Below are 23,963 nucleotides of genomic sequence, written 5' to 3'. Positions count from 1 at the left end.
CAAAATTTGACACTTATGGAAAGGGAATCTTTATTGAAATCTGTATTGAATATTACTAGGGAAGATTTAGGGTTTGTATGTTCGTCTGCCATATATGTGGTCGTGTGTTAACATGCTATAATCGCTCTATGTTTTTCTAACCTAGTATGTGAGTGTTGCAATTAGGTAAAACTTTGAAAGAGTAGCAACCCAATTTTTATAAAAGAAAGATATTTTCAAAACATGGCAATATATAATTAACTTAGGTTTATAATTGTGATTCCTAGCTCGATGAGGCATAATGCTATAAGCTTACATAATAATATCTTTAAATGTAAGTGCTCTTTTCATGTAAATGTTTGATTGTCCTATGTATTGAGCTTCGCGTTCATGTATGTTTTCATCCTTGTTTATTCCCCATAAGAAGGATGTGAATAAAAGATTTGAAGATCTGTCAATAAAAGGGAAAGACGACACTTTTTTATATTCTTAGTAGCAACGATACTTTTAAATATCTTTGTCTGGTAAACTTTTCGTCCGTTTAGTATTTGTTAACCATAAACTCTATCCAAAACGTTGTTATTAAGCTAGCGTCAAATTTTGATAATCAGTAAAGAGCTAAATATTATGAAAAAGTTATGTCACCAATTTTCAGGACATTGCATTGATCTGTTTATTACCCCAGTCCCCAAAGTTTTATATTAACGTTTTCTTATTCATTGGCTGAACAACTTTGGGGACTTTTCTTAAATTTTTATTGGTTGGTTCATTAAGTTATGTGTACAAAATTTTAAACCACTAAATGTAACCAACAGAAGGTATAATCTAGTGTATAATCATTGAGGATGTAAATCGATTATCGACCATTGTCTTACCCCTATAGATCCCCGCAAATTTATCGAAAAATATCAAATAAGATGGCTGTTTCGCTGTTATAATTGTCATTCTAAACTTCTAACACTTCGCAACCTGCGAATGTTTTCATCCTTGTTTAATATTTTCCCATTTAAAGATATTCAATTTGGACATCTCAAGATAATATTATTCTTTCTTCTTTAAAAAAAATCAATTCCTTTCAAAACCTACTAGAGTCTCCAAGAGGGGGTGGGCGATTCACCCTCCCCTCCTACCTCTCTGTTTTTGTAAATTTAAGCAGATCCCAATGGCCACAGGGAAATAGCTTAAAACCTGCTCTGGATCTGTACAAATGCTCTTTGAAAAACTGGACTTAATGTAAAGTCGATTACAAGATCTTTCTGTACATACATGCATAAATATATAGAAAGGCTTCGCTCCAAATTTGTCAACTTGTAACGGACGGTCAGACTGACGCGCAGAGGTTGATAAAAGAAAGTGGCGCCTATGTGACTAGAGTGTCATTTGATATAGGTGTTAATTCAAAAAGATATTTTATAAATTTTGTACAATTTGGCCATTGAATCTTTTCTTGAACAAGGATGTAAAAAACAAAAAGTAGTAGAACTCAATTTTCAAATATACTGACGACTACATATGTATAGTTGATCCAGTATTTAAAGGTTTTTAGTATAGCTTCGAAACTGATTAATATCCGATGGATTAGAACCGGTTCTCAGCTGTATTGAGAAATCATTCATTGCCTAATATTGCAGACAATTTTCCATGAATATTGAAATAAAAAGCCACCAAATTAATACTTATAATTTTTTCCTTTTAATATCCGCAGAAAGCTGTCTGTTATACTATAAATAACTATTTAAATTCCTCTTTGTATGTTATTGAATTTTTACTCTGTTCTACAAAAATATATCTTCAAATATAAAATCCTATAACTAAAAACCCAAATGGTGGGATTTTTGTAACCAATATAAGTACCTTACATGATTAAATTAATAGGGTCCCAAAAACTGTGGAATTCTAAAGGGTGATTCCCAAAACTTTTTAACTTTCGTAGATTTCTTGAACGTATTTGGAAGATTTTTTAATGGTACATCCTGTAATTTAAAAGAGCTTGATTCTCAACAGTTTATTATGTTTAACCGCACACTGTTTTAACTCAAGGATAATGGGATAAGTCAATTATCAATTAATTGAAGTACATGCCCAATGATGATACACAAATTAGCCCTTCTGGAGTTTGAATTTAGTTGTTGGTAAGTTTAGACAATCAATATATGAACTAACCAATCAAAATTAAATAAAAGTCTCCAATGTTGTTAAGGCAACGAAAAAGAAAACGTTATTATAAAACTTTAGGGACAAGTGTAATAAACAGCCCAGTGTCCCATCTGTCTGGTTTTACCCACGGATAGTCGTATAGGTCAATGTGATATTAATTGTTTTCTTACAAATATGATAAAAAAAATTATTAAAATGCTGTATAGGACGTGATTTTAATTTTATTTATCTCTCACTGGCCTATCCATGTCACCCGGATTCTAACCCTTTTCCTTTACTTCCTCTAATTTAACCTGTTTCTCAATGGATATATTATTACTTGGATGTTACACAATATTTTCATGTTCTATAATAAAGTGAAACTCGCAGCGGGCTAAAATAAAGATATCACTTCTTTACCCCATCCCCTCCTCTCCTACTGGATAAACAAGCTGATTAATAATAAATGAGTTCCATTTTAGCAACTTAAATTTATGACAATTTTTTCCTATGTCATAATATCCACGTTCATATTCTATATCCATTTGTTTCTTTTGGAAATAGGCAGTGGCGTGCACTGGGTTTTACTGAAAATGTTCAACCCCCCCTTAGTAATCGGGATGGGTATAATGCAGACAACAATAGGGGTGTAAATATAATGTCAATGGGGCGGATACACCCCCCTAGATATTCAACCCATTACAAGTTAACATACTTAAAATTTAATAGTTATTTCTCGCATCGTATTATAAACAATTTCCGCGGCACCTCGGGGTTAAAAAAACTGGTTTTAATCTTATAATTGTACATTTTTATATTCATGGAAAGCTGGATATAATACGATGCTAGACATAGTTTTTTCGTATGGATGAGAACCGGTTCCTATCCACCGGATTCGAATGAATACGAGAAAGAAGTTTTAATCTCATAATTGTACATTCTATATCCGCGGAAAGCTGTTTATAATACGATGCGAGAAATAACTATTCTTTGATTTGTAAATTTAAGGTGGTTTTGACCTTTGAAGTTTACATCCCCCTTGGCCCTTTTTAGAGTGATGTAAATCGTTGACAAAGGGTGTTGAAAATTGTTGGACACTTAAGGTGGTTTATTCATCCCCTCTGAATTTTGTCAGGGGTTGGATACACTCCCCTTCTGCACGCCTCTGGAATAGGAGCAAGCATTTTAACTTTATTTAAGAAAAATCTCAATAATAAAATTTGACCTAATTTAAATTGATCAAAATCACTAAATAAAGTATCTTCTCCTAGCTGATCTTTAATATAAATCTATTATATAATATGGTTGCTTTTTAAATTGCTGTTTTTATTAGTCATTTTCTTAGCTACCTCTGGGAGGTTGTCATCCTTTTTTCTTTTACCTTTTTCTTTTCCTTTATAATTTCTTAATCATATTTTGGACTAAATAAAGATGTAACATTCTATGATATATTGTGTACGTTTAAGAATGTAATAATCTAATTTTAAACTTCTCCCTTTCTATGTTTTCAAGCTGTCTCACTTTAATTTTCTATAATCAAAAAGGGGTTTTACAAAAATAAGAAACTTATATTTAGCAGGAGTTTTAGGGGATAAAACAATAAAAAATTATTGTTGTACGTAAAACATGATATTAAAAAATCTTACTCCTTTTGTTTATTAAAATCAGCGGTGGAAAAGTTTAGACACTGCTATTTTTAACCAATCGATTCCAATTTAATAAACGTAGTTGACGAATAAGAGTACTTAAACTTTTGATTTGTATTCCATTGTCCCCTCCTTCCCTGAATATTCAATGATTTTTCCAAGCTGCTTTGTTTACTTTTATAAAAAAATTGCTGTTTTTTTTCTGCGCAATGTTTGAACATAATTTTTGTTTTTACTTTTTTTGTAGGACCTAAAACTGTTATTTTTTGGAAATAATTCATTTAAGCATAATAGTTATATTTTTACAATAAATTTAATCTTTTGTACAATAGCGAAATTAATATTTTAAATCGCAAAGCTTTCCTGCATTCGTTTTATTTCTTTTTTCAGATATTTAGTCGTAACATATAGCTCTGTATATAAGCACTAAAGGCTACACTCTTAGTCTATAGGGGCTCTGTATTCCATTGGCAGATAGGGGCTACAAAACAGCTTAAAACCATCCCAAGTCTTAAGTCTAAATTACTTGGTATATTGTACCAGAATTTTATGAAATGAAGTAACACTCGCAGCTGACAAAAATAATAATACACCCCATCCCCTCCCCTTCAACTGGATACAAAACTGATCAATAAATGGTTCATTATAACAACCTAAATTGACACATATTTTCCATTTAATATATCCATATATATCCTATATTCTCTAAGTAATTGTAAATAATTGGTTGTTTAGTAATAACACTTTATAAGGGTTAAAAAAAGAAGGGTATAAGATAATAATATCAACGGACTTAGACGACAAACATGATTGCTTTAATCATAACAATTTTTAAAATTAACTGAGATTTCATTTTTTTCCTTCAATATTAAGTTTAAACTTTGCTGTAATATTAAACTATATAAGACTATTGTCATAATTTCATTATTAGAAAAGGGCTACAAAGTATGTTTATTTACTAGATCCCAAATCTTATAATATCGTTTTCTTATTCGTTGATTTAACAACTTTTGGGACTTTTACTAAATTTTGATTGGTTGATTCATTAAATTGAGTGTCCAAACGTTTCAATCACTAATTGTAATCTACAGAAAGGGTAATTTTGTAATAATCATTGGGATGTACATCAATTTATAGGCCGTTGTCTTATCCCTTTAGATCCTTGCCAATTACTTCTCCTAATCGACATGGACCATCAAATCTTAATTTAGTTATAGCTTTAAAAAGATGAAAACTTAGATTGTAAAATTTTGACATCTCACTACTTTAATAATAGTTTATTTTGATTAAATTTTTAATATGCTTCAATTTAAATGTTATTAGTATAGAATCAGGGGGTTTAAGAGCGTTTGAACACCCTGGGTGCAAAGGCGCATTGCACACAATCCCTTGAAAAAATACAATATGAGGAGGGGGGGGGGGGGTCGAGGGGATACTTTGAACAATACATCCATCTACAACTCTAGGCATTAATTAATCTTCGCACATCCTCCCCCGGACAATTCCTGTGCACGCACTTAGTTTAGAAGCATGTTTAATATAACATTAATAGTCTATTTAGTGTGTAATGATAGCTTTCAGTTTATTAAAAGCATCTTGAAAATTGTCTTCTATACACGCAACGCGATTTATGTTCCCCAACTCTGTAGGTTTCTCTGCCCTACACTATTTCTAAACAATAATATTGCCAGAGACTTTGGACATTAGACAATAAATTCGATGTACTTCTCCATTCCCCAATGATTATAAACAAAGTTATTATTCTGTCATAGACGTCCAAAGGGGGGGGGGGGGTAAAGTGGGGTTTACCCCACCCCCCATTTAGATTTACCCCTACCCTGGGGGTGTCGTAGTTTGGGGGGGGGGTAAATTCCCCCCCCCAAAATAAAAAATCCCTAACAAAAATTTACCCCAGCCAACAGATTTCAGAGGGGGTAATTACCCCCCCCCCCTCCAAGCAAATTTTACCCCCGGGGTAAAAATTTTAGGGGGGGTGAAATAAATTTACCATTTACCCCCCCAAAAACTAATTACCCCCCCCCCTTAAAAAAATTTTACCCCCCCCCCAAAAAAAAGCTTGGACGCCCCTGCATTCTGTAAACACCGAATAAGTTTGAATTCTGCAAATGTTACAACCATGATTTAAGAAAAGTGTCCAAAACTTTAAAACCCACTAATGAGACAACTTGATTATAATACTTTGGATACCAGTATAATTGACAGTCCAATGTCCCCTTCTTCCTGAATTATTGCACATATTGGTTGTCAAAAAAAAAATTATTGCACCTTACCATTAACAGTTTAAAAATATTTTTTTAGTGGATAGACATATTCTTGAGTGTGATGTGCGTATGCACACTTTTTGAAGATTTTTAAAAACATTTTCTTCTCTTGACTTTCTAGTTGTTGTTTTTATTTTAAATCTTTTTTACGTGGATTTTCTTTGTGTATTTTCAAAATTTTTAAAAACTTTTCTATTTAGAACTTTGGATCCATTTATATCAATATAGAAGTAGGATATATTCAATCTGTCTCTTTCTTCATCTATTCAAAACTTTTATGTCCATTTGTCTTTATTTTTCCTGTTTTCACAAAAAAAAACTATTTAAATATTAAAGTAAAAGAATAGAGGGGTGCAGAGGTTAGATAACTGTATGTCCACAGGTTGGGGACCCTGTGCTGACTTTCAATTTGGTCTTTAAATTCAGCCAAAAGCGTCAGAAATATTACCACAGTAAAGTCGCCACAAAAGAACAGAAAGCAATTTGCTAACAGACAAAAAAAAGTGCCTAGCACTGGGGCCAGGTAATTGTCTGGTTAAACCTCCATACTTATACATTTATTATACAAACATCTTTTCAAATAACTCTAAAATTCTAAATAACTTTTTACAACCAACTTTTTTACCAGTTAATATTTGCATACTATTTTTAGTGTAATTGCGGGAAAACATCAAAAATATATTAAAATTTGGACAGTTGATTTTTAACTGGCTGAAAAGTTAGAGGCAAAAATTATACATCAAATAGCAAATATAAAAAATATTTTATATTTATAGTGTTTATTTTGTTTCCTAAATAGGAGAAAACTTTAAACAAAAATGGTAAGTTATCTTTAGGATATATTTTTTTCAGCCAAAAATCGAAAGGTAGCTGGTGGACAAAGTGTCTCAAAAAATCATCCTTGTGACGTTATATGAGGGATTATCCATCTCTGTTTAGGGGTTTTCTTTCCCACTTCTCCTCTCATCTCCCTCATTTTTATGACGTAACATGGCTGCCTTCTAAGACACTTTGTCCAGCTACATCGAAAGACAAAAAGTTTACACTTTTATAATAGTAGCAAAATATAGGATTTGGGTTTTTTTAAACAAACAGAAAATATATGCCATAAATATTTACAATCAAAATTTATCAACCAAAAATAAATAAAACAATAGAAAGACAAACTCTAAATAATTTTACAACTAAATAACGATGTGCAAAAATACTTTGAAAAGGAATCCTATTAGTTGATTTTACTCAAAAATAATAAACGAAGAACAAAAAAATTTACAAGCAAAAATCTATCAACAAAAATTATGATAACTTTTGCGTTAATAACAAGGACGATAAATTAATGTAAATCCTCAATTATAAAAACAAAATTACCCCTTTTGCAGAATTAGATTAGTGGTTGAAAAGTTTGGACACGGCTAGTTTAATACAGCAAATCAGCAATTTGATAAAAGCACCAATCAAGTCAGAAAACGTGTCTATAAAACTTTGAGTACCAGTTTGAGTACCAGTCCCCTTTCTCTCTGCCATTCAAGAAATTACATTACATAGTTTTAGAGTAGCTTCACTTGGAAGATGAACTAAAAAAATTTACAAGCAAAAATATTTTGCAAAAAAGTATCTAGTGTCAACATAATAACTAAAGCACTTTTACTATTTTACTTACTCTTATTCTTTTATATTCAATAAACAAGGATAAAAACATACATTTTCAATAATAAAAAAGAAAGAAAAAAATGAACAGATTGTTTAAATTCTGATGTAAGATCCAAGTAATAATACATCCATGCTAAACATATATTTTACCAAAATTCTATTGTCAAACTAGAATTAAGAGCCCGTCACAATGGATATATTGTGACATGGATTTTGCGCCAGTTTTTTATGTACTCTGATAAAGGATAAAAAAAACGCTTCCTCCGTCCACTTCCTTCACCCCCTTACTCCCCTCCTACTGGATGAACGAACAGACCAATAAGTGGTGTTAGTAACCTAAATTGAAAAAAAAAAATTTCACTTTCATAATACCCACGTATATCCTTTATCCATTTCGCTAACTTACTAACATTGTTGCTTTCTTTAAAGTTTCCACAATATATAACTGCAAAATTAAGAAATTGCTAACATTTGAAAAGATTTGGCATTATTTTAATATAAAAGTACTAGTATGTTTGCAGGTATGTCTGTTTGTGTGTATCAAAAGATCACGGTAACCTCTGAACTCTGATATTGTCATTGTCTCAACCATGACACTTTGGTTGAGCTTGGACTTCCGAATTAGCGGGAAGTTCACGAGATCAGTTGGTGAACAGACAAAACCCCCAATACCAGGAACCATCAAGATTCAACAGCAGGTTTGAATATAGATTTATTGATGAAATTATTTCAAAAGACCTGAAATTACAAGATCAATTAATAAACAGAATAAAATATTATTCGTTATCTTAAAACTTTGAGCACTAAAAAAAATCTTTTTCTTTTCTTATGGTTAAAGAATCTTTGGAAACTTTGGCTTTTAAAGGAAAATTATTTGGTTTAATAAATCATTGTTAAATGCAACAATAAGGCACATAAAAATTACTAAAACATATATTAATAATAATTAAGTTTCATGCTTAGCTGGCTAAAGCCTTTTTAAAACTACATATAATCGTCCTATACACCATACTTCTTAATCAAATTAACAAATTCTACCTGAAGCTCTTATGGTTTCAAATCCCTGATATACTAGGGTAGTTCACACTCAATGAGACCAATGATAGGCCCAATTTTGTTCTCCGCAATCTTCACACTCTCATATCTTATTCAAAAGTAAAGAACGTGCGCTTCAAAATAAACAAACACTCTATGCCGCGCCACATTATGAAAGGAAAGCCCTAAAAGACGACATTTGCGCTTTGTTTTTGGTTTAATGATAAGGAATTTAATTTCGAACTTGATAAACACAAAGCTTCCTCGAAAAGAGGTTAAGACACACCCCCCGTTTGAAAGTCAAATTAACTTCCTTAACGAGATTCAAGGTTTTTTTCGCGCTGAGCACTAGCAACATTTCTCACTAAACTCAACTCACCATAATCACATGAGAATGGCCACATCCCGAAAACGTGACAATTTTGCTCCTAACTAAATGAAACCCCGTGAAATGCATACACAATATTATACTCCTCACTAGGACTCATAATACCTCACATTTTAGGATAGAAGGATGGGGATTGGTTTGTACCATACAACATTCCATGCACATGACAATCACAAGATCATATACACAATCCTAAAATAGATAATCCTATTAATCATGATGTTGTAAATATAACAACTATACTAAATAATAATCATTTCATAATCAATAGGTAATAAATCATTATTAATAAATCAATAAGTACCTACGAAATCAGGTTGAAATGTAAATGTAAACAATAATGGTAAAAATAAACGAAATAAATCTTAGACAAGAAAATTAAGATTTATAGGTACTTAAAACTAAATTTGTTAAGCATCAAAAAGAGTAGTAAGAAAAAATTTTTCAAAATCCTTGGGCAGAAAGTTTTTCAAACCTAATGAATAAGAACTGTAATATCTTAATCAACAATAAAACTTTTTAATACTTAAAGATAGCAAAATAATATCTTCGTTAGAATTTTCATTGAAATTATGAAAAAAAATACCAATTTTTCTTTGTAAAAAAATATGAGACTTTAAATATGAATTTTCAATCATTCCTTGATCTGAATAAAAATGTTTTACTTGATTGAAATTCATATATAATTTTTTAAAAAAAATCTGCTAAAAAATACTTGATTTTTTTTCTTAGAATAAATGTCGAATCACGCAACCTCGACACATTTATTCCTTTTTGTTAAACTTTTCAGGTAAGTTTTAAAATGAATTGTACTTTTGAAAAGAAATTAAACTCAATAAAATTAAATTTGAGCATATGAAATAGAAGAATATTTAATCGCATTTCATTTGATTCTTATTATAGGCATAAAAATAGGCATATGAAAAATGTGGCTTTTTACTAAAAAAAATCTCAATTTCCATAAAATAAGAATCAATTATTAATCATAATTTTTAACAACTGCCTGACTGATACAGCATGTTCTTCTAGGGGAGATTTATCTGTCAGTCTGAACAAGACTCTTGCCGTCTTTCTTCCATCCTCAATTCTCGTCACTCGGCCCATCCTCAAACATCTCATCAGCGGATTGGTACTCGTAACCAGAACTACATCTCCGTCAGCTAGTGGCTCTGCCATCTCATCCTTCCACTTGGACATCCGTAATATCTTCGGTAGGATCTCCTGGCGGTAGGCAGTCCAAAACTGGGCAGATAAATCTTCCAACAACTTCAACCTGGAGGAAATTTGGTCCTCCGGTTTCATCGCCACATTGCACAACGGCTGGCGGTCAACATTTCCCAGCAGCTGGCCAGGGGTAATTAGCCGCCAATTCTCCACGTCGTTCGCAGCTTCAATCGTCAGTGGTCTGCTATTCATAATTTTACTGACCTCCGCCAACAGCACCAGGAGCTCGTTGAAATTAACAGAACTATTCACCAACTTCTTGGACAGCAATCTCTTGGTTAATCCCACCATTTTCTCAGCCTGCCCAATATAATGGTGGGCTCGGGCCGGGATCTGAGACCAAGAAAACTCTACCTGGCTGCCCAACTTCTGCTCTAAAACCTTGCGAGCACCGGATAATTGTGTGCCCATGTCGCTTACTATGATCTTCGGCAGACAATGAACAGCTTCCAACTTGCGCAGGGACAACAGGATACTGCTGGTATCATACTTTTCCAAGGCATCTAACCACAACGCCCCTGAGAACCTGCAGACCACCACGAACACCCACACCTTCTTCGTTGCTGTCTGACTCCTCGTTTTGGCGGCAGCTCTCCTCGTAACCAGCGGACCCATCAGGTCGACTTGCACAGCTTCAAAAGGCCTGCTCGGGACCAACTTGTCAGGTAATACTTCCTTCATGGTAGCACGACATTCCTTAGCCCTCTCAACACTGCAGGGCCAACATTTCTTCACTTCCATGATGGCCAACCTCCTTGCCTTCACAATCCAGCACCAACGGCGGCTCTCAGCTAAAGTTCCACGGACACCAGAGTGAAGCTCAACATGCGCTTCTCTCATAAAAACAGCAGCTAACCAATTACCAGGCTCCAAAATTATTAAACCTGGCATGTCTTCAAATATCATTTTACGGCCGCCAGTAATGGCGTCAATGACTGGCTGTCCACGACCAACCATCTTAAGAATCCTCATCTCCCTGGTCACATAATTTCCACCGGGACCAACGACAGGCCAGGTCAATGATACTTCATGCACTAATGGATTTAATGACGCATAATTGCCTTTAGCATCATTTATCCACTCATCCTCTTGGCTTCGTGACACAATGAAAAGTTCCGCCGCCGCCATAAAATTGTACAAAGACGGCTTGTACACAGAATCTGCGGCTGCTACATGACTACCAGCGGCTGTAGCCTTACCTTCTTGTCTGCTCTTTAGCTTCTTCAACCAGGTGTTCGCAACTTGCAGGACAGCTGCCATAATACGTTTGGCCTGTCCAAATGATCTCCTGTGCTTAAACCTAAAGACATCTTCAGCGGCTTCTCCGGCAACTTTCATTGAACATAACTTAACCATTTTGGTATTCAACTCCTCTGGGGGTAAAACTTGCTTGACTTCTTCGGCAGTTTTCACCGGCCACGCACTTTCATCCTGGCGCAACCATTCTGGGCCCAATCTGTACCTGGAACCTGGTCCCAAATCTGATACTTTGCAGGTGCTTCTGGTGCCCAAATCTGCAACGTTTTGCGTCCCCGGGACCCACCTCCAGTCATCCTTGTTGGTCGCAGATTGAATTTCTCCAATACGATGAGAATTAAATGTGTTCAACATAGCACTGTTGGAAACTATTTGTGATAAAACACACGATGAATCAGTAAAATACATCACTCTGATAATATCAAAGGGCAGGGCATCTCTGACGGACTTTGCCAACCTTGTGGACATCTGGCACCCCATCAACTCAAGGCGTGGAATTGACTCACACTTGACCGGCGCAACTCTTGACTTGGTGGCTAGCAGAAACGTTTCAAAACCTTGTCTAGTTGGCCACCTCAAATATGCATTAGATGCATAAGCCTCTGATGACCCATCCGAAAACATCATCAAGGATGGAAGGCCAGTTGGTTCATCCGGGACCACACAACGGTCAAACTCCAATTTAGCGACCTCAGCTCTGTCCTCCAGCGACTGAACAAGTTCATCCCGTAGACTTTTTGGAATGAAATCTTGCCAGCCCAAATTCAGCAAACAGGTTTTCCGCAGGACAAGTTTAATTCTCAACAGAATAGGGCTGCAAAGCCCGATCGGGTCGAAGGTTTGGGCGGCGAACCTATGGACCATCTTCTTTGTCAGATTCTCGTCCAAGGCGTCCTGAAGGTTGTACAAATCAGCATCCTCTTTCACCTTCCTTCCCTTGACTTTACCATCTTGGTTGACTCTTGTGGCGATGGACAACACATCGGTGGCTGGCTTCCATATCAGCCCGAGAACCTTGGTATGCTGGCAATCATCTCCAGAATAAATGACTTGTTTGAAGGAAAAACTACCTTTACCGATAATCCTGTCGGCCTCTTTCATCATCTCCTTGGCTTCTGGCTTCGATCCTGCTCCCGAAATAACGTCATCTATGAAGCTGTGCTTCTCAAGCTTGACTGCAACTGGAATCTGAGGTAACTTGAACTCCTCATCAGGGTAGGTAGGTATTTGTGGCTCCTTCCATAATTCAGGTTTGGCAACAATTTCACTACCGTTTATTTGTCCCTCTCCATACATCTCCTTGACCTCTGCTTCACTCTTTCCGCCGAACAGGCGGGACGTCAACTTCAGGGCTGTAACTGCCAAATTTCCCGCAGCTAACTCGCCGAAATTTACAACTTTGGTCAGGTAAATTTCAAGTGGACCATCTGGCGTCGGGGAAAATAAAACTCTCTTCATCTGGCTGTCAAAATCTGTGGCCAGGATGGAGTTATAAAACTTGGAGATATCCGCGGTTATACCAACCTTGTAACCGCGGAAAAGCATCAAATGATAAAAAATCTTCTGCATTGGCGGCGGGCCTCCCAGCATTATGTTATTAAAACTGGTACCCTTGAACGTCAGAGAACTATTTGCACACAATCGCATGGGTGTGGAACTTGAATCCTCCTTGAAAGCAACCACTATTGATGAACAAGACTTAGGTCCTTCATACTGCAACTCTTCAGGCGTGGCTTTTTGGAAAACGCCTCTTCTTATGGCGTCGTTGAATACCTCCACATACATTCCATAGGTACCTTCCTTGACCATCCTGGCACGATCCTTTTCAGCAATTTTGCGGGCTAAACTCTCATTGTAGGGTAAAGTGTGAGGATCTTCAATATAAGCATATTGACCTGTCCACTTGTTGGACTGCAAGTCTAGTGTTAACCCTGCCTCAATTATCCTCTGCCTCTCACGCTGGTCCCAGGTAGTGCCGTCGGCCATAGCCTTGCACTCTTGACAAGCAGTACATCCTGGACAAAGTGCCTGCGGCTGTATGCCAAACGATTCAGACGTCAGAAAGTCAGGCAAGGTGCCTCCACTGACACTGACAGCCTTATAAGCCGACTTTTGATCTCCAGCTCCACCATCAGCACTCGTACAGATAAAACCACTACCAAAAATGGTTCGCCACAACATAGACTGGCCCACTTTCTGGTAGGTTGAAGGAAACACGTCAGGATGTGTATTTCCAATGATGATATCTAAGCCTCCACTAACATATGTAAACCTTTCTGGCGGCATTTTAAATATCTCGGCGGCAGTTTCGGGGTGGACCGAGCGCATCTCGTTGGCCCCGCCAAGGGTAGGCATGACAGCTGCCTCAAACTCCCTCAGATTGCCGTCCCTATCCTTCAGATAAAACACAACATTGCGGCAGGAAGACTCACTGCCATCAGCTACAGAAATAGTTGTATATCTGCCAGTAGATTTCAGCTTCAACTTGTTGGATAACTTCTCAGACACAAGTGGCAAATTTGCCCCGGAGTCAAACATTACCGTGGCGTGGCAGGTGCCGCCGCCAGGTGCTACAACAGGAACTAACTGAAGTAAGAAGGTACAGGGGCTGGGTGCAGAACTTGACTTGTAGACTGTATTCACACCAGCACTAGCCTCATGGAGTAACCTGGAATGGTATCTGTCGCAATTATTAGTACCACAAACACCAAGCTTCTCAGATTTATTACACTTGTCAGCAGTATGGCCGTCGCACAAGCAGAGTTCACATAACTTCTTCTGCTGGACAATTTTCTTTCGGTCAACCACATCCATCTTCTTAAACGTGAGGCAACGGAAAATCGGGTGTTTCTCCTTGCAGCTCTCCACAGGACATGCACTGTTCCACTTGGAAGCCTTGCCCTTTCCAGCCTTTCCATTCTTATCGTCGCTGCGGCCAGATACTTGCGCGGCGGCAGCTCTATCACGATTTCTCTTGCCGGCGCCACTATCATAGGACATATCACCGGCCAACATGGCACCTCTGGTCCTCTCCAGCAGTTCAACAATCTTCGGGATGTTTGGTTGGTTCATGCTACCAAGCTCCATCATAATTTTGTCCCTCAAATTTTCAGGGCACTTGTCTTTAAAAATATGAATGAGAGTTAGGTGGTTGTAATCCTTAGCTGCAGAACCAACGATGGCTTCTACCTCCTGCATCATGCTCTTGAAGGTAGCAATTGCGCTAACCACGTCCACAGGTTTATCCACAGGTTTCATCTTGTTCAACTTAGTTAAAATCCTCATGAACCGGCGAGTGTTTGATAGAAACATCTGGTCAAGAAACGCCCATTGTTCATTGTGATCTCTAATCGCTGACACTTGCTTGCGTAGCTCCGGGTTGGTTATCACCTTCTCCATACACAACATCAGACTTAACCTCTGGTCAGCAAATCCATAACCAGAGCATAGATCCTTAAAGACCTGTTTAAAGTTTGGGTAATCCGTGTCAGTACCGTCGAACGACGGCAACAAACTGTTGTCCCAGCGCCCATACTGCGGGTTGGAACTCCGAATATCCACAGCAGACATACTTCTGGAGAGCATGGCAGGTGTCCCACTCTCATCCAGATTAGATGAACGACGTTCCATCTCTCTAAGCCTTCGGTACATATCACGTACTTCTTGGCGCAACTCCACGGAAATTTTAAGCACTCCCATGTCCATCTTCACCTTCTCAATGACGTCAAGGTTCCTGGCGACAGTGCTTGACCTCGCGTCATCTGAATCATTGTCAAGCCAGTACAGAATTTTTGTACACTGCTCCAACGACGCATAAACTTTATCTGCAACAGTTTTCTGCTCACTAGCTTCATCCAAATCACGCTTGAACTCACGCAGCTCACTAGTCTCCACGGCAGGTTTTAGACTTTTTATTAGGTCAGATTGGTCCTTGACCTCACTAAAAATGTCACGAATTGATTTTACATTCACATTTTCACATGAACTAAAACTTTGGCAGGCTTTTAGATTGTCATAAAACAATTTTAACTGTTCATCAAAAACTTCTAGCCTTTCACTGCCAATAGCGATTGCTCGCTCAATTTTCTGCTTTTTGGTTAGTGGCATATTGATTCACTAGGTACTTATTTCACAGAAAAATTGTCACAGTTTATTGCATCAATAATTCACTAGATGCTATTGATCTCTTGATGAATGCTAACGCCTATTCATCAGATATTTTGAAATTGTCTCAACCATGACACTTTGGTTGAGCTTGGACTTCCGAATTAGCGGGAAGTTCACGAGATCAGTTGGTGAACAGACAAAACCCCCAATACCAGGAACCATCAAGATTCAACAGCAGGTTTGAATATAGATTTATTGATGAAATTATTTCAAAAGACCTGAAATTACAAGATCAATTAATAAACAGAATAAAATATTATTCGTTATCTTAAAACTTTGAGCACTAAAAAAAATCTTTTTCTTTTCTTATGGTTAAAGAATCTTTGGAAACTTTGGCTTTTAAAGGAAAATTATTTGGTTTAATAAATCATTGTTAAATGCAACAATAAGGCACATAAAAATTACTAAAACATATATTAATAATAATTAAGTTTCATGCTTAGCTGGCTAAAGCCTTTTTAAAACTACATATAATCGTCCTATACACCATACTTCTTAATCAAATTAACAAATTCTACCTGAAGCTCTTATGGTTTCAAATCCCTGATATACTAGGGTAGTTCACACTCAATGAGACCAATGATAGGCCCAATTTTGTTCTCCGCAATCTTCACACTCTCATATCTTATTCAAAAGTAAAGAACGTGCGCTTCAAAATAAACAAACACTCTATGCCGCGCCACATTATGAAAGGAAAGCCCTAAAAGACGACATTTGCGCTTTGTTTTTGGTTTAATGATAAGGAATTTAATTTCGAACTTGATAAACACAAAGCTTCCTCGAAAAGAGGTTAAGACAGATATAGTTCTCCTTTACAATGTAGCTTCCAATAGGTTCTGGAAAAGTTCTCAATTATTTTAAGGGAGGGTACTACCACATTACCAAGAGAAATAAAATGTAGCCCCCCCCCCCTTCCCAAAAAAAAAACAACAAATTATGTCTTTTGAAGCGTAAACGACGACAGACCATAGGACCAAGTAAATTATATTCTGATTATTCTTTGGTATAGGGAATATTCATAAAAGTTTCAGACGAAATTTGGAATAATGAGAAATCTTCGTTGCTATAGCAGAATTTAGTATATTTGCTAAATTGCAAAAACATATATTACTTTAAAGTTGATGCTTTAAGTCTTTTTGGATGGGTAACTTTTTTATATACTTTGACACATAACTACTATAGAAGTACAAAACGGGAGGTGATACAAAATTCGTAATTTTTAAGAATAATCATAGAAAAAATACAAGGAAGGTTGATTGATTTATAAATATTATGGATGGGGATCTAGATTGATCGATAGATAGATAGGTAGCTAGATTGATATATAGATAGATGGGTAGCTAGCTCGATAGATAGATGTATGGATATTTACATAAGGAGATAAATATATAGATGGATGAGTGGCTAGATTTTAGAATAGATAGATTAATTGATATTGATAGATGAATGGATGGATAGATAAATTGGTGTATGGATTGAAATATGATAAATTGATAAAGCAGGAAAAGCAAAAAAAAACAGTAATAGACAAAATAAAGTAAACAAAAAACAATACAAAATAAGAAATCCTTCAAAATATTATTGTAACTTTGAATCACCACTGACTAAATCCACAAGTCCATATATTACCAACGTATAACACTCCAATAGTTCGCAAATTTAGGAATCACATTTTTGCACAATAAAATTTGCGGACCGATTACTCCCATTGAGTTTTTATATTTTTTTTTGCTAGTTACCATGCACTTAAGACTTACTGATAATATTTACTGATGTATCATATATTTTAAACCGCCAAAATTTGTCGACAATTGAGTTTATCCATACAAAGGATTAACTCTTTTTTCATCAGGACAATAGGAAGGGCTTGCGATATTTTGTTGTTAAACCTCTAAAAGTTCCATTAGACCAAAAATGTATCCAATTCAGAAAAATATAATAGAGAAAATATAGATTATTTAAAAGTAATAGGATTTCTATCTGCGTGTGTGTTTCTGTTCATGTGTAGCAAAGGATTTCGCTAACCGCTGGATCTAGGTTGGTTTATTTCTCTTTTGAGGTAGAGTACCCCATACCATCTCAAGATTCCCCTTACAAAAAAATATTTTCTTTAAAAAAAGCTATATTTGAGGATGGAGGGTACTGACTTCCACCCATCACCTCTAGTTTCCCTAAAGCCTCTAGTTGTCTATAAATATTTCGCAAATTTACGGGATCAAGTTTTGTTGTGAGAAGTGAAAAGAATAAAGAATGGGATGAGTAACGAGTTTACACAAGGATTATATACATGAAGGTTAGACTTGGAAGCTAGTAAAAGTGGTGGCACAGATAATGACGTCAAAAAAATTAACCAATGAGAGGCCAGTATACACTGTAATTGGCCAATGGTAAAATTTAAAGTGGCCTCTCATTGGTTAATTTTTTTGAAGTCATAATCTGTACAGTTACTTTTACTAGCTTCTTAGACTAGGATAATTATGGTCATAATAGCGCTGCAAAACGAAAAATGATAGACAGGTGCCATTTTCTTACTTAGACGTCCAAGGGTGGGTTAATGGGGAGCGTGTTTAGCCCCCTCAATTTAATACATTAGATTAACTCTCTCACACCATTGAACTCCTTATTTTACTCTCCTTAAAAAGCTTGGACGTCCTTGTCTTTTTCATTGTTTGATATAATAAAAAAATTATTGTGCTTACCCTAGTTTTAGAATAGTTAAAATACTAAATCTTTTGGGTGTATTTTTTTTTGAAGAGTCGATTTCTCTTAGTAGATTGGAGGTGCCCTTCACCAAAATAGTTTTAAACCTTCCCTGGATCTATGAAAATCCACAATGTAAAAGAGAACACATCCCGTTACTTTTATAAAAAGATATTAGTTTTGTATTCTTAACTTTTAAGTAAAAAAATCCATTATTTTGGGCAGTATGAGTATTAAAGGATTTTGCACAAAAAAAATTTGCGCCCTTTCTTTCTTTTGTTTGCAGACTTTGAACTGGGTTTCGGAGTTATCTTTTAACTTAGATTAACAGTTTAATTTATAATTTACTTGTCTTGTTGCTTAACTGTAATATTAATGTAAAAAATACGTTTTGGGAAGCTTTTAGGGTCCATTGGTTTAGGTGTCCTAAGAGTCCTCATAATGTACATAATGTAAAGTTTGATAATACTAAGAAAATAAACTATGCAATTTTATAATTTTGTTTCTTCAAGATAACATTCACATTTAGACTTCCAGACAAAGATCGTGCAATCAAAGATTTATATGTCTGTTGGGTAAACCACCTAACCCCCAAGAGAGATAATTGTAGATAAGGAAATGACTTTTTTTTACTTATATGTATGTGAAGCATAATCTTTGTTTGAAAATCCTTGCTACATATATTGTGAGATTCCTTTTCTTGAATTTCATTAGCTAATATTCTTTAATTTCAGTAAATGGCTAAAACCGTAAGTTTGCAAAAACGTTGCGGATTTGTGGTGTCCTAGTTTCAAAAAGCAAAGGATTAAATTTCTGCAAACGAATGTTTTGGAGGGAGGAGTTAGGCTATTCTTTAACGTGTTTTTTTTTAGATGTTGGACAATTGTTCTATAATCTTATGAATATTCTTGCGGTTACGCCCTAGAGAACTCTAGGGGCGCTTTAAGAAAAGGGGGTGTGGTTGTACTCCTTCAACTTTTGATGTTATTTTAAAAAAGTAAGTTTTTTTTCAATTTTGGAGGGAAGGAAGGGGGGGGACTTTTCCATGGGAGATTTTACTTAGACGAGTTGTGGTGCTCTCCTTACTATGAGAAGCTACATGATAAAGGAGAACCATATCGGTTCAGATGTTAACAAGATACAGAATGATATACATCCTAATTCTTCTATAGCAAATCGGATATATAAACTTTTACACCGAACTTTTGTGCTAATAATCGATTAATTTTTGAAATTTAATTTATATTTCAAACTTGAGAAATTAACTCTTAAAAACCAATGTTATAAAAGAGAATTTTGCAATCTAGTTAACAAAATTAAATTAGTGAAAAATGAATCTTTAGCAATCTTTTTAGCAATGGCCACGGTTTGCTAAAAATCAAAGGGTTGAAAGATTAAGGGGGCGGAGATGTCATTGTCAGTGTTTCTTCATTTTTGCAAGTTTTTATATTAGCTCTTCAAAAATAAAGTGAAAATTAAGTATAATGTAATTATTAGAGGGGCTTTATGAACATAAATTTTATATTTTGGCAGGTAGTTTCCATAAAACAATAAATACCCTTTCATTGAGTAACTTGTAGCCATTTATTTGATTTTACTTAACTATAGCTTCTTTTTTTGTCTATACCTTAAATATAATTTCGATAACTAATAAACAGAACCGTTTGAGTTTTTCATTGAGCTTTTCATAGTTCCTTAAAAGAAACAAAATAAGCTATTTAAATTTGTGAACGGTTTTGAAAGATCTTCTTGGTCATTTGAGCAGTTTATTACAGTAACTTAGTGTAAGTAAGATAAATTGTCATTTTTGCAAACGGTTTCGCTAATCCCTTGGAATATGAGATATAGGTAAGTGTAAGAAAAAAGAGTCGTTATTACCTTAATACCTCTTACGGGAAAGGCTGCTGTCCATGACACTTTACCGTCAGATCTAACAACCAAGGGTAGCTCCTTTTCTGCCCATATGCCCGGGGTCCCAGGGTATTGGGCTAAGTAAGTAACAAACAAAAGACAACCAACTCAGGGCACCTGATATAGCAGTAGTACAAACCATTTTTAAACGTTATAAGTCATGACCCGTTGTTATAAACATTCTCTTGACCTAAAGAAGCTGTAAAAAAAAACCTATTGGTCTTGCGGTTAGCGAGATCCTTCGTTACAGAAATTTATAGAAGGATTGCTTTAAAAAATTTAATCTTAGATTCTTATTTCTACGTTTTGCACATTTACTTATCCTTTCTTCCTGGTTAATGCGCTGACAAGCTTTCGCAATATTTTTGCAGAGGCTTGTTTTAAAATTGGCAAGCAGCGGGACAAACCAATATTGAAACTACTCATTAGGGATTAGTAAAGTAACAAACGTTCTTTTTGAAACAAATATTTTCTACAATATGAAAAGTTCTCTGTTACTTTATTTGTTACTTATATTTCTTTTGAAAGAAAGGACCTATGAGAAGCTAGTCTTTAAAGAAGAACCATATCGATTCAGCGGTTGGCGAGATCCTTGGGTACACACAGACACACACTTACTTTTGTATAAGGATTATGTTATTGATAAGACTATTCAAACAATGGTACTAGAAAAGCAACTTTATAACTATGTCTAAAAAGTCAAAACTTTAGAATTGGTTTCCGAATGAAAGTCGAATGTATTATTATTCGGATTGGATTTTGGCATTTAAACTAAAATTGTTCATGAAAATAAATTAATTTTTATGTATCTGCTGATTTCATTTATAGTTTTGTCGAACTTGAGATGTGGGGGGTGGGGCACCAAATAAAAATGTTCCAAATTAAGAATCTGAATTCCAAATATTTAAAATCCTCCAAGTTTAAAATTCTGGGTCAAATATTTTCAAAAATACTTACAAATACATTGATATAAATTTTTAGGGTTTGAGATCAATATTTGGCGTTTTCCCTCAAAGTGCCTTATGGAGCACAAATAATCCCCCTTCACATTTTGAAATATTAAAATTATTTTTGAGGATCTGCAGGATTAGGGTACCTCAGGTGTAGATCCTGCAGGCTTAAGGCCTCCCGCAGGTATCAGGCATAGAGAAAAAAAACAATACATCCTTTTTTCAATTAAATTTAAAAATAAGAAGGAGAGGGGGGTTCATTCGTGCACTCGATGGGAAAGTACTCACATTTTATCTTCGATTTTGGAAGTTTAAAATAAGGATCTTTAAATACATGTCAATCAATCAATAAAAGAACCTGAAAAGTAAAAGTCTTTCATTTTAGTAGGAAAGCAGATTTTAAATTCACAATATCTGCCAGTCCGTTTCTAATGCTATGGGATTAACTTGGCTGCTATGTAAGGTAGATTGTTCATATATTACTCTTAGAGGCCTATGAGAAGCTATCCTGTAAAGAAGAAGAATATCATTTCAGTGGTTATGTACAAAGAGACACACAAACATCCTTTTACTTTATGATAAGGATGTAAAAATTCTGACTAATTATCATAACAACTAATATTGTCAATTTTTGTATTAGAGTTATTATTATGGATTCTTTGGAGATCCTATAGAAACAAACAGACAGACACACAAACATCCAAATACTTTAATTTATAGGAGTGTGGCATCTGTAAATGAATTGAACATAAATATTTGTAAATACTTTTGTATACTTTTCTAACATGACACTTTTAATATTTATTATTTGTAGCAAGATTTATGTTGAGGTTACTATTGGTAAATATAAATTAGGGTTAGATAATAGGATGAGAGTATAGATAGATAGGTAGGTAAGTAGATAGATAGATTAGGTAAGTAGATAGATAGATAGCTAGATAGATAGTTAGATAGATAGATAGATAGATAGATAGATATATAGATAGATAGATAGATAGATAGATAGATAGATAGATAGATAAATAGATAGATAAATGGAGAGGTGGTATTAAAGAGCGGTGCATCTATCACATATTTCCGCCTTTTTGGACCTAGTTTGTCCTTGGTTTAACGTAACAAATAAAAAGTTTGCCAAAATTGAGAACAATTTTCATGGTTTTAAAGATTAAAGCCTTTTATACTATCTTTGCCCTTAACAATTACAGCATGCGTTAAAAATTTTGATAAAGAAAAAAAAGATTTTAACACAAGTTTGCTGCTTTTAGCCAATTCTCTATTAAACATAATATTTTTGGTTAAAGATTTTGGAATATAAGTGTTCCTCAAAAGATGTAAACTTAGATCTTTAGAGACAACTGTTTTAGAGATATTAATGGACACATCTAGAAGCAATATTTATTCTTCAAAAATATTAGAAGGGGAATTTAGTAAAAAAGTAACAGGATTGCTGTCTATCTGTGTTTACTGAATGATCCCGTTAACCTCTGAACTGATAAGGTTCTCCTATACAATGTAGCTTCTCCTTATTTATAACTATTTTGGGGTAGTTTACCACCACCCTCCCAAGAGAAATCACGACTAGAAAAAAAGAACCACCCAATCAAAGAGTTCTTCTTTAAGAAAGACTTTCTCCCATTCACCTCAACTGCCCCTAGAGGCATCTAGCTACAAGTAAAATATAAAGTCACTGTATAATTTGAAAACTTAAGCTGTAGATATGACTTGTGGGATTTTATGGACACCATTTTTAGGGGGCGGAGTTTTGTAAAGATTTATGCAGCCTAAACACTCTAATTGAATCCGCTGTAATTATAGCACCCCAAATAATTTTCAAGGGGTTAAGGGAATGGTAATGTTAGACCTATGAATTCTTGATTAAAATTCGAATTCTTTAAATTAAAAGTTTTATGGTTAAAAACTATTATTAAAAAAATCCGCAATTATGTCCATAAGCAACACAGTACAAAATGCAGTAAAAAGAAAGAAAATTTGTAGGTATTATCAATAAACCGCTGATACGTGATGGAGTGGATGGGAAGTTATTGCCAGCTACAAGTATGACTTTATTAGAGTTCATAAAAAATCTGGTACAACACCCAATTAATAATATATTGATTATGCTGAGAAAACCTAGATGCATTTAAGAATATAAAAACATTTTTTTTTATCATATAATACGTTGTTATTATTCTAATACAATTATACCTAAAAATTTAAGGATGGTGGGTGCATTGAAGGGAAAGAGGTCAAGTGCTGATCTAAAAAAATAATGATTCCTACGACAACCATTTTTCTTAGAAATTACAATAACAATAAAGATCTAAAGGGCAATTTCTGATGTGCTTGAAATAATACATAGCACCAAGGACCCGATATTAAGCTGGAGGGGGCGTGGCTTGGAGATTTAATGCCCTTGTATCCTTATAAATATAGGTTTATGCTTTGACGTGCATACAAAACAGTAACATGGTTTCAATTTTATTCGATATTTTATATAGATGAAATTTGTAAAAAAAATGCAATTTACGTTTGAGTCATTGATAAAACCTTTAGCTAAGTTACTATGCAACAAATAATAAGCATTTGTAATTATATGCTAATTATTTATCAAAGTAAATTTGCAGTAGTATGTGAATAC

The 23,963-nt window shown here is 34.9% G+C and overlaps 1 protein-coding gene across 1 annotated transcript; it reads right to left on the bottom strand.

Annotated features, from left to right (window-relative positions):
* Nucleotides 1-8,392: 8,392 nt before the first annotated feature.
* Nucleotides 8,393-16,398, bottom strand: LOC145328224 (uncharacterized). The gene is made up of 2 exons (XM_080171829.1): nucleotides 16,283-16,398; nucleotides 8,393-15,982 (listed from the first exon to the last, which is right to left on the bottom strand). Exon 2 carries the CDS (start codon nucleotides 15,702-15,704, stop codon nucleotides 10,089-10,091), a length of 5,616 nt encoding a protein of 1,871 aa, XP_080027955.1. The 5' UTR covers nucleotides 15,705-15,982; nucleotides 16,283-16,398; the 3' UTR covers nucleotides 8,393-10,088.
* Between the last annotated feature and the right edge of the window lie 7,565 nt (nucleotides 16,399-23,963).

Source organism: Acartia tonsa, chromosome 9 (assembly GCF_053477335.1).
Source record: "Acartia tonsa isolate MP-2025a chromosome 9, ASM5347733v1, whole genome shotgun sequence".
NCBI classification, from domain to species: domain Eukaryota; kingdom Metazoa; phylum Arthropoda; class Copepoda; order Calanoida; family Acartiidae; genus Acartia; species Acartia tonsa.
Note: the sequence above shows the minus strand (reverse complement) of the source record. Positions and strands in the feature narration are given on the sequence as shown.

Coding starts and splice junctions, on each gene's coding strand:
- LOC145328224 (XM_080171829.1), bottom strand. CDS start 15,704: ATGCCACTAACCAAAAAGCAGAAAATTGAGCGAGCAATCGCTATTGGC.